A 12,322-nucleotide genomic window follows, 5' to 3' on the forward strand; every position below is an offset into this window, starting at 1 on the left:
ATCTCAGCCCCGGTCTGTGTTCTTACTGTGGTATTTTGGCAGTTGTAGTTTTGAGATTTCTCTTGATTGTCTTCAGGATTTTTGTTTTTGTTTTTGTTTTCTTTTTTTAATTACAAGGGAGCAAAATCAAAAGAAGGAACACTTATATTAATCACAGGAACGACTTATTTATCACTGAGGCAATGTCTAGAAAAATCAATTTATCGTAAATATTTCCTGCAGGTTTGCAGATTTTAAGCAATTAACCAAAGCTGCTATAATTCACAGAAAAAGAACCTTCATTGTGTTGCCAATAACTCATTTTGATAAATTAGGCCCTGATTGTGTTGAATTTTGTGAGAAGTGTGAGTTTAAAATGGCAGAGTAGCATAGGAACTATTTCCAACAACCCACTGTTAGGGAAGCTGACAAAACATAGCATCTAGAGCCTGTCAGGACAACTTGGTAAGTGTGTGTGAGAGAGACAGAGGCGTTCTGGAGTTGGTTCTTGCTACTTAAACATGATGATAACGATACTGGAAAACAGAAATAGCACATCTTGCAGAAAATAAAAAATGTTAAAAACACAAAACAAAACTCACCACTCCAGAAGTGAGGCCTGGCCTGTAGTCCCTACACCAGAGAGCTGCAGTCGCCCACGGGCCCAGTTAAAGGTCCAGCACCAAGCTCCCAGCAGTCAGCTTCTTCAGTAACCTGGGCTCCAGCTGTCTTTTATAGGACACCTGGGCGGGCCAGAACCCGCCCCTTAATCCTGTAATGTCTCTCCAGCGCCCTCTATTGATGAAAGAAAAAAAACAGCTTTACATCGGTTGGCAAATATATATACTGGGGGGTGCCAAAAAAATTTATCCACATGACTTATGTTCATTTTTTGTTATCAGTATATATTATTACAATTTTAATACAGTTTTTTCCTTTCTTAAAATGTGTATACATTTTTAGCACCCTCTGTATAATTAAGGATTAATATATTTTCATAAATGAGCCAATAAAGTATAAATTTGGAGCTGAGAGGCTATGAATTAATAACTGCACACATCAAATATCTTTTTACTTTCCACTTTTTTATTTTCTGTCATCTGTGTTTTTTATTTAAGTGGGTTACTTATAAACAACATATTCTTAGATTTGGGTTTTTCTTAATACAATCTGACAATCTCTGTCTTTTAATTGAGGTATTTAGACCATTGGTAGTTAATGTAATGATTGACATGGTTAGATGTTACCTTACTATTTTGCTAGTTATTTTCTAACAAACTTTTTTATTAGTTATTCAGTTGTTTTATTTTTTATTTCTCCCCCCTTTTTCTCCTGACTTTCTTTTTTTTTAATTAAACTTTTAATGTGATTCAGTTTGTGTCAGTTTAAAGATATGAACTGGGTGTCTACTAAAGTATTTTATAACAATTCAATCAAAATGATTGCAAGGTTCTCACACTTTACCCTTCTCAGAATGAAAAATCACAGAACTGGAGAAATGTTTCTATTTTGCACTAAGAAACCTGTTCTAAACAAACGGTCACGCAAAGGTTCACGTCAGTAAACTCTGTCACTTTGGCCCGTCTCGATATATGTGTGTGTGTGTATGTGTGTGTGTGTGTGTGTGATCAAGATTTGGGGCTAATAGCCACTGTTGGGAAAACCCTTGGGACTTGTTTCCTCTGGGGAATGCAGATAGCATTCCCGGTCTTCTGCAAGCTCTTCCTCAAGACTCCACCTGCATAATCTGGGGGAAGAGGAGATTACAAAACCCCTAATGACTCAATTTACAGGTGATTGATTACAATCGTTACTCTATTCACAGTGTGTAGACCATGCTTATCACCTGCTTATTCTTTAGATGCCATGAGAGAATTAGGACCAACGTGTGGGAAACGAGAGATGATTCTGAACAGCAGAGTTTTGCCCTCCGGGTGGCCATAAATCAACATGACGTGTTACTAAAACAGTGTCTGGGTGTGATGGGAAGCAGACCATGGCCACCTGCCCAGAATTGGCTGTGCATGAAAATCAGCTTGGGAACACACCCAGTCTCTAACGGAATGGTTACCTGGATAACGATTCTCAGGGAGCACCATTTTCTTCATTAATGCTGGTAATGAGTTTAGTACCCACTCACCCAAAGAAACCACTGAATATTCTAATCGCTACTGAGTCTTCTGTTTTTAAAGGTCAGAGGCCAGGTTTAGCAGAAATCAAGGTAAATAAATGAGTCAGTATGTAAACGGTGGTGAACACCACATATGGCAGGACATACGACTAGATGGTGAGGCCTTCAGTAATGTTTTCTAATAAACTAACTGCTAGAGAGAAAAAGATAATTTATTGTCCCAGGGGTGCAACCTGTTGGGATTGGGCAGAAAATAAATAATATGGCAACCCTGTAGAAGTAGAAGGACTGTGTTACATAATGATGCCTGGAACTTGATGTCTATAAAACGTTTGCTACAATATCTGGGATACGGTTCTGTCCACAAACGAGATGTGATCCAGAATTCACTGAACAGCAGTGGCCTCTAGTTATCACCCTGTTCAATGGGAGTATATGGCACATGAGAAAGGCCATTTCTGCTGAGAAAGCATCGAGAATCAGAATATAATTTAAACGGTGTTTGAGGTGTCATTTATTATCTTAATCTCTGCCAAAGCTATCTGGTGAACAAATAATTTTTATTCCATTGATAGAATTAAATGAACATTAGGCTTATGTAAACAACGATCCCCACGATGAGAAAACGTTATTCAGATTAAAAATCTACTACTTACTAACACTCATAGAACATTTTGGGGAACGGTTCTTTATATGTTATCTGCAAAATGTCTTCTAGACACCTCAAAAAGAGAGCTTTAGCTCTCATGGTAAGTTGTCATAAAGTGATATTAAGCCTCAGCAATCTGGTCAACTGAAAATAAATAACTAAATAGGACGTGCTAAGTGGCCTCATCACAGAAACCAATTTTGGTTTAAAACCTTACTGAAACGAAGCCCCCCAAGTTATTCTGCCTTCTTTTTATTAAAAAGTCCACTACACTAAAGACTGCCAGACATTTAGCAAACATATTAAGAAAATGTGGCACCCCTAAAATAATGAAATGTGTTAATACATCTTCTAAGAATGTGAGGCAGAACTAATGCCCTCTTAAATGATAAACAGGGAAGAATATCAATTATAGGGGAAGTGTTTCTATAGTTCATTCTTTGGTAGGGACAAACTAGACCACGGGGCACAATGTTACAATTTGAACTTGAAGAATTGTTCTGATCCTTTCCTTTTTTTTTTTTTTTTCAAAGCCTGTGATGATAGGGTGGGATTTGGTGTTATAGTTTTCAAAGCACTTTTAAATAATAATGTATTATTAACCTTTAATGAAAATTCAATGCATATCGACTAATGGTTATGAGAGGCTTTTAGTCATTAGTAATATAAGATTTTTCAAAGTACTCTACTGAATAATCAATTTCATCATCAGAGAAATTGTTCCAAAACAGACAGGCTATTGTTATCAGCCAAAATAGTCTAAGTTTTAGTTCTTCCTCTACTTTATAGAACTGCTAGTACTCCGTTTTGTATACATAGGCTGCGCATATTTATATCTGGTCGTATTGAAGGTTTCAAACTTTATAAGACATCCCATTCTTCTGTACCCCTTTGCAATAATTAGCCCATGTATGTCATGGAAGGTAGCACTGATACCAGGAGTAAATAGAAGCACAGCCCCCAACCCTGGGACTTTCTTCTGGACAAGGTGAAAGAAAATCATTACATTGCCTCCTTTCCACCTTTGGTGACAACGTGGGGAGAAAGCCCTGCCTAAGAATTTCACTGAAGGTTTACATTTGAAATGCTAATTTCAAAGCTTCTGACAGTTGTTTGTCTGATGGTGATGATAGTTCTATCCTCTGGAAAGTTATCATAATGGGCCTACCCTGTTAAGCATTGGTAGGCAATGGCCGTGCCCTCGCTGACCAACATTTTCTATAAAGGCCAGATAAGCACTTATTTTTTTGACTTCAGAGGCCACTGATCTCTGTCATGACTATTCACCTCTGTCACTGTAGTACAAACAGGCACGTACACAGAGGAATGGCTGTTCCAACAAAAATCTGTTCCCATAAAACTTTATTTACAAAGGTGGTGAGTCAGATTTGACCTATGGGCCATAGTTTACCAAGGACTGGTCTAGAAATAAGAAGAGAAAGAAAGGAGAATTGAAATAGCTCTGTCCAGTAATGTGAACTTTATTGGGGATCTGGGAAATCTTAGCAGCTTATATTATCATTATTAGGAGTATACTGCTGAGAAAGTTTTGTTTTACCTTAGGTGTGGGAGAGGTGTGGCTGGGAGGGCAGATGTAAGGGGTCCACAAAGGGATGGTGAAGTATGCAAGGACCAGGAACAACAGGAAGCCATTTTCCCTTTATTAGGGGCAGACGTGGTCTGCAGGAGCCTAATCAGAACTAGACTCTGCAAGCTGGGTGTGTTACATGAAGTGCAAACACGGAAGAACACAGGCATTTCCAGAACCGCAGAGGAGCAGGGGACAATAAATGCCCTGACCACTGTATCCCTGGGTCCTGACTCTCTTGCTAGTCCCTCCATTGGCTGACACCAATTGGAGGACAGAGGACAAGGACCCCCAGGCCATGCAGTCCCTAATCCTTTCCTGTGGCTCATAGGAGGAAAGAAAGAAAAAAGGCAGAAAACAAATTGAGGAGTGTGAGAGTGGCTCAGTAATATTTCCAGGAATTACCCAGATGGCAAAAGCATTGCAGGACGCATGAGGAAGCATATGTTTGGCAATTTATTGAGGCATAATTAAAATATGATAAAGTGTACTTACCTAAATTGTACAATTTGGTAAGTCTCGGCAAACATATACATCCAGAAAACAATCATCACCATCAAGATCACTAACATACATAGCTATCATGTGAAAAGTTTCCTCGTGCACCTCTGGAATTCCCTTTCCATAACTTTCCATGTCTCCCCCCTGAGAAAAATCACTGACATATCTGCTTTCTATGACTCAGGACTGGCTTAGATTTTGTAGAATTTTATATGATGGAATCTCACACTACATACTCTTTTTTTTTTTTTTTTTTGGTGTTTGTTTGTTTGGGTCCTATACTTAGTATAATTATTTTGACACCCTGTTTTCTCTGTGTACAAGTAGTTCATTCCTTTTTATTGCTCAGTATTGCCATGTAAAGAATGCATTTATTTCTTCACCCGATGAAGAAGAGTTGGATCGTTTCTGCCTTAGGGCTATTGCAAATATCGCTGCTGTACATATTCGTGTGAAACTTTTCGTAGGGACAAATCCGGGGTCCGGGAGACACTTCTGAGCCTCCGGTCCTGCTGCCAGGCTGGAAAACAGAGCTCCTTTCTTTGCTCAAAAGTCGATGCCAAAGTGTTGGCTTCCGTGCACTTGGGGGACAGGGAACCCTGGTTCGGGAACAGCACTGAAGAGGGTGAAGTGACGAGTTTGCCGAGGTAACCGTACCAAATTTTAAAAGCCCCACTTTTTCACTGCATGTGCAGGATGTACACATACGCATCAAGTTCTCCTAGCTCTGGGGAGTGTCCCTCGTCTCTCCCACATGTCCGTGGAGAAGGGAGACAACAGAGGTGCTGGGGACAGTTGCCCAGACTTGCCCTCGTTCTGGGAGCTCTCACACCTGGTGCCAGCAAAGGTTAGGTGTCAGAGGGAAGGGACTGGGAGGAGAAACGTGCTGGAGTCCCGTCCGAGCCCGCGGCGGCCCCGAGCACGTTCCCCGGCCCGCCCGCGGCGCCAGCCGCGCGGGGATGGGAAGCTCCTCCCAGCCTTTCCTTCCTGCCCCTTGGTGGCACTGGCGGGCGAAGGGCGAGCGCTGAGGAATTTTGTCCCCAGCGGCGACCCCTCCTCCCGAGCCGCGGCGGCCCCTCCTCCCGAGCCGCGGCGGCGGCGGCGGCGGTGGCGTCCGTGGCGGCGGCTGCCGAGCGCCCAGGAGAGGCCCGGGCCGGCCCGGCGGCCTAGTGGCCGGAGACGTGGAGGCTGGGCCGCCCTGCCGGGCCGCCGGAGCGGAGGGGAAAGAGGCGGACGCGGGAGAGCCCCGCCCGGCCGCCGGGAAGGTGCGGGAGGCTCCGCGCACCTCCCGCCGCGGGCTCAGCGGCCCGGGCCGGGGGAGGGGGGGCGGCGTGCGCGCCCCGATCCGCGGGACATGGCGGGAGGGCACTGCGGCAGCTTCGCCGCGGCGGCGGCCGGCAGCGGCGAGATTGTGCAGCTGAACGTGGGGGGGACCAGGTGAGTCGGCGGGGCTGCTGAATGTGGGGGGGGGACCAGGTGAGTCGGCGGTGAATGTGGGGGATCAGGTGAGTCGGCGGTGAATGTGGGGGATCAGGTGAGTCGGCGGTGAATGTGGGGGATCAGGTGAGTCGGCGGTGAATGTGGGGGATCAGGTGAGTCGGCGGTGAATGTGGGGGATCAGGTGAGTCGGCGGTGAATGTGGGGGACCAGGTGAGTCGGCGGTGAATGTGGGGGACCAGGTGAGTCGGCGGGGCTGCTGAATGTGGGGGGGGGACCAGGGGAGTCGGCGGGGAATGTGGGGGATCAGGTGAGTCGGCGGTGAATGTGGGGGATCAGGTGAGTCGGCGGTGAATGTGGGGGATCAGGTGAGTCGGCGGTGAATGTGGGGGATCAGGTGAGTCGGCGGTGAATGTGGGGGACCAGGTGAGTCGGCGGTGAATGTGGGGGACCAGGTGAGTCGGCGGGGCTGCTGAATGTGGGGGGGGGGACCAGGTGAGTCGGCGGTGAATGTGGGGGACCAGGTGAGTCGGCGGGGCTGCTGAATGTGGGGGGGGGACCAGGTGAGTCGGCGGTGAATGTGGGGGATCAGGTGAGTCGGCGGTGAATGTGGGGGATCAGGTGAGTCGGCGGTGAATGTGGGGGATCAGGTGAGTCGGCGGTGAATGTGGGGGATCAGGTGAGTCGGCGGTGAATGTGGGGGACCAGGTGAGTCGGCGGTGAATGTGGGGGACCAGGTGAGTCGGCGGGGCTGCTGAATGTGGGGGGGGGGACCAGGTGAGTCGGCGGTGAATGTGGGGGACCAGGTGAGTCGGCGGTGAATGTGGGGGATCAGGTGAGTCGGCGGTGAATGTGGGGGATCAGGTGAGTCGGCGGTGAATGTGGGGGATCAGGTGAGTCGGCGGTGAATGTGGGGGATCAGGTGAGTCGGCGGTGAATGTGGGGGACCAGGTGAGTCGGCGGTGAATGTGGGGGACCAGGTGAGTCGGCGGGGCTGCTGAATGTGGGGGGGGGGACCAGGTGAGTCGGCGGTGAATGTGGGGGACCAGGTGAGTCGGCGGGGCTGCTGAATGTGGGGGGGGGACCAGGTGAGTCGGCGGTGAATGTGGGGGACCAGGTGAGTCGGCGGGGCTGCTGAATGTGGGGGGGACCAGGCGGGAAGGCTGACGTGGGGGCGGGGGGTAGGTGAGTCGGCCTGACGGCTGAACTTTGGGGGCCCCGGTGAGTCGGCGGGGCTGCTGAACATGGGAGGCCTAGGTGAGTCCGCGCGGGGCAGGGGCCCAGAGCCGGGTGCGGCGGGCGGTCTCCAGCGGGGACGACGGCGACCCGGTGTCGCGGGAACGTGGACGAGTACAGGGTCGAGCCGGGCGGGGGACGCACGGGCCCTCCTGGCGGCAGTGTCGGCGAATCCAGACTTGGTGCTGTCGGGTCCGAGACGGGACGGGTTCGAGGGCCTCTTGGAATCGCCGAGAGCGGGATCCGTATGGCGGAGCCGCTGCCTTCCTCGAATGCCGACCTCTGCTCCTCACCTAACTAAGGGCTCAGGCTAGGAGGAACATTCTGTAGCCTTCCATGCCTTACCTTAGAGTGTATTTGAGGAATTAATTTGGAGAAGCCTGGCCTCGTGGTTTGACTGTTGTAGATGAAACAGCCGCCCTTTTCCTTGGGTCAACAAGGCGTCCCTTTGCCTGGGCAAGAAATTGCAGTGTTCTTTCCACGCCTCATTAAGGGATATTTGCAATCTCGAACAACTTTGTTGGAGCAAGTGCAGTGGATTTATTTTCAGAGTTTCTTGGTGCGTGGCTTTGAGGGATCAGCTTATCTTCTAGAACAATGTGTCCAGACATTGCACATTTACCGAGTTGGTTCCAGGAAGCTTCGGATATTGACACACCGTATGGTGCACTTTTGGTAAACAGATGGGAAACTCCTCTGTTCTTTCTGGCCTTCCTCTCCTCTTCTGTGCCTTTTATTAAGCTTTTTTGGGGGGAAAACAACTTTTTTTTGGTGTGTGAATTTACTGTGGCTTATGAGTCACTCGTCAGAAATGGGAGTTTGCCAACTCTCTTCAAAGGCAGTAGTTGAGTTTTAGGGTGGTGGAGATGGAACAATAAAATGTTTTGGGAATACAGTGTATTGTGCTGTGCTTGAGAATGGCTGACTTTTAAATATTTTTTTTAATGCAAAACAGCAACAGTGTGAGCCATAGGGATAAAAAAAATGTATAGTTTTAACTTAAACATTTAAGTTTTCTACGTGTCCAAGAGAATTTAACACAAGAAACAGTCGTATTTCATTCTTGCCCTGCTTTCTTTCCCCTCATCCTCCAAAAAAACCCGTTTACTAGTTTAATAAATTACATTAGTGCCACTGTATAGATAACAGTCTTACAGAAGAGAAGATTCATGTGTAAGATTTAGTGTAAGAAATGGATACTTTTCCTAAAATCACATGAAGATACTGCCGGTTTGGCAATTTAGAGATGCAATACTGGAGTAGCACTGTAGGCATCTCAAATCCCTATGTAGGTTTCTTAACGGCTATTGGTTGCTGGTGTATTTCTTTTCAGGCATTCCAAAGGACACACTGTATTATGATAAAAATTAAACAGTGCTGTTATTTACTGTGTGTTGAAAGCGGGTGGCTAAATAGTGATCTCTTGTTAATGACTGTTGAATTCAGTTTAAATTATTAAATCATATGATGGATGCTTGAGGCAGCTATCTTGCAGCTGGAACATTCTCTTTTTTATTTTCATTACTTACAAAACTGGATTTGATCATCTTCTAAAATTTTCCAAATAGTGGTATTACCAAAGAATGCAAAATAGATACCGTATTAGATCGAATGGTTTAGAAGACATATGAAAGTCGTTACATAGAAATGAGAAATAAAGTTCAAAAACAAACTTTAGAATTGCTACGGTCAAACAATGTATAAGTAATGACATAGCCTCTAGAAAACAGAAGATCCAACAATGAGTGTTTTCTGGAGTTACTTTAAATCATAGACTCTTGCAGCATTGTCGAGCTCAGAGGGATCAAGAAGTCATCTGTATCATGTGCAAATCACACATTAACACAGTCACTTAAGTTATTGTAAAATAAAATCCTATGTGACTGTCATTAAGTGGAGGAATTACCACTGGGAGAACCATCTGAAGCACAGAATTGAAGTTGGCCCCGAAATGACAGAGTAAAACCCAAAAGGAGAATTTATTTGAACAGAGAAGCATGTACTACATAGGTAAGGTTCCCGCCCCCTTTTTTTTTAATTTCAAGAGGAGAGAGATACAAAAATGGAATTAAGAAATTACCAAGTTTTATGATTTAATTCACACTTTGGGGTGATTTATAAACTAGAGAAGATGAGGCTTAATTTAGAATTGTTAATATTTATTATTTACAAAAAGAAACCAATGAAGTGAAAGAAACCCAGTATGACTCAATTTGTGATGAATTTTATTAGAGTATGATTTGAGACCTCGTGAGAGAATTCTGGCACCAGCCAGTGGCAGACTCAGAGACAAAGAACTTTGGAGTCAGACAGGGGTTCCAGTTCCCAGGCTTTACCTCTTGATCAGCAACTCTGAGCAAATTACTTTTTAGCGCTTAGTTTCCTAAAATATAACGTGACAATAGTACCATCCTTACAGTATTGCTAAAGGAATTTGAAGTAATAAATAGAAAATGCAAGGATTATTCACATTATGAATAGTAACATTGCTGAAGAAATAATTTGAATTAGATTGCTTCCAAGTTAATTTGGTAGGAGGCAAGTAGCATAGAGTATAAATGGTGGGTATGCTGAGATCTTTAGTAATACTCTTGTCGAGACCACATTGCACATGGCCCCTGGCACACTGGGTATGAGATAAAAAACAGAAAAAGTGTTAATACATGTTGCAGAGAAGTATGTTCGCAATATGTAATTTCAAATGCTGTCGTTTTCATGAAGTCATATTTGGAACCAGTTTTAGAGCTCTGGGTTTTTTCCTTTCCTGTCTTCCCCTTGTTTGGGGGAAAAAAAAAAAGAGGTAGGGATGAGGGTCTGATCCCTTTACCGAGAAATCCCAGATTACTAACTGCACCCCAAACTTCTGAATTTAATCGAAATTGCTAATATGACTTGAAGCAGACCTGTGAATTTCCTAAGTTACAAAATTCAAGTTTTTTGGCAGGCCTCAAACGGGATTCATGTGATGGCCTCCAAAACAGAGTGATTCATTCCGTTTATCATTGACTGGATATGCTTTTATTTATCTGACCAAATCATTTTCCTCTGACTAGTTGTAATGGGTTTCTCATTTTTTTCTTAAGATTCCACTAAGAAATGCACGTGGGAAAATTTGCCATGTTTTCTTGGATAAACCGATTCCTTTGTTCAGTCTGATTAATGGGCACAAGGACTACTTTAACACGGTTTTGTAATGCTACAATGTAAATGTAGAATGAAAGCAGAGGTCTGTTAGGCTCTTCTGTGTGAGGACACATGGTGATGTGAGCAGAGGAACATAATGTATAGTCCAATGTGATGAGTTTGGACATGAAAATACTTCGATAATAAGGGCTGCACTGGATGAGTCCTAGATCACATTCTCAGTCAGGTCACTTTACAACCGTTACTGATTTTTTTCCCCATTTGTTACACTGTGCTTTGGTAAAGTTCCCTCCATTGGTGGTAATGAGCAGACTTGAACAAATGGCAGTTAATCCCAAAACAATGATATACACTTACTGCGTGGTATTTGAATGAATGAACACAACAGTCGCAAATGGCGCAGGCCTGCATATAAAAAAAAAAGTGTGAAATGCATAATGTACAATGTAATTATTACAAGCTCGAAATAACATAGGGTAGACTTTGGAAAAACCGTTAAAGAGGAGGTAAAGCCTTATCAGTGTCAAGATGGATGGGACTTGGATGATTGGACATGACAAGAGCTGTCGAGCTGGGATAGGGAAAGATACTGAAATGGTAGTGAGCATGAATTGTTGGGGGATATTGAGAAGTTCTCTCTCATTAGAGGGGAGCACAGTTTGTGTTGGAGACATGAAACAGGACCTGAAGATAACTTCCAATGCTATATTGAGAAGTTTGGGTTTGGTGTGAGGGGCAAATTGTTGATTCTTCAGCAGACTGGCATGCTGGAAGGTAGTCTTTTAGGAAGTATGTCAGTGAGTTAATTACTGGATTTTTGTTGCGAGCTCTTTGAGTAATCTTAACTCTGAACTGAAAGAAGCAAAATTTTAAAATATTAAATGTAATTAATATAACTGACCTAGCTATAGCTTTGAAACACCTTATAAATATCGGCCAGCATATTAGAGCAAGTTAACTAATACTGGAATTTTCAAACCATGTCCTCATTTATAATACCAGACAATTTTCAATTGCAGATTTAGTACCTCAAGACAGACTCTTATGTGGATTCCAGATTCTTTTTTTTCCAGGTATTTCATCTAATTCTTTAGTACCATTTTTAATACACTTGTTATTTATCAAAATAGTACATTTTTCCATGTCTGTTAAAGTAATATACTTTATTTCTCAAATACAAAAATTTTAACTCTTAACATATAATTTTGTTTTTATTTTACTTTGGAGATATGACATTTGTATTGTTGTTTTTTTTTTTTTTTTTATTGGGGTATTGGTCTTTGACACAATAAAGAATTAGGACATTTATTCATACTCAGATTTTAAAAACTAACTAGCTTATTGTTAACTTCTAGTTTGCTGAGTGGAAGAATTTCAAGCCTTCGAGATGAAACTGGTGCTGTGAGTATAATAGTGTGTGTGCGTGTGTGTGTGTGTGTGTAAAAATTAATTAATGGTTATAATGCTTGCTCCTTATTATATAGTGACTCTTAGAAGATAGGAAATACTTTAATAACTACTAAATGAAAATGACATATATGACTTAATTTTTTTTTTATCGGGCATAGAGAGTGTCTCTATATAAGAGAACTTTAAACACGGAATGCTACATATAAATATTAAATATTCATGATTGTAGGATATAAGGTGACATTGT

At 43.6% G+C, this 12,322-nt stretch overlaps 1 protein-coding gene across 1 annotated transcript in view; it reads left to right on the plus strand.

Moving 5' to 3' along the window:
- The first annotated feature begins 6,129 nt into the window (after positions 1-6,129).
- KCTD3 (potassium channel tetramerization domain containing 3) overlaps positions 6,130-12,322 on the plus strand; it is a 33,559-nt gene continuing 27,366 nt past the window's right edge. The window contains exons 1-3 of the mRNA XM_033099521.1: positions 6,130-6,285; positions 11,685-11,738; positions 12,021-12,066. Of these exons, the coding sequence (XP_032955412.1) occupies positions 6,203-6,285; positions 11,685-11,738; positions 12,021-12,066 (183 nt within the window). The 5' untranslated portion in view covers positions 6,130-6,202. The remainder of the gene's footprint in view (positions 6,286-11,684; positions 11,739-12,020; positions 12,067-12,322) is intronic.

Source organism: Rhinolophus ferrumequinum, chromosome 27 (genome assembly GCF_004115265.2).
Source record: "Rhinolophus ferrumequinum isolate MPI-CBG mRhiFer1 chromosome 27, mRhiFer1_v1.p, whole genome shotgun sequence".
Lineage (NCBI taxonomy): Eukaryota > Metazoa > Chordata > Mammalia > Chiroptera > Rhinolophidae > Rhinolophus > Rhinolophus ferrumequinum.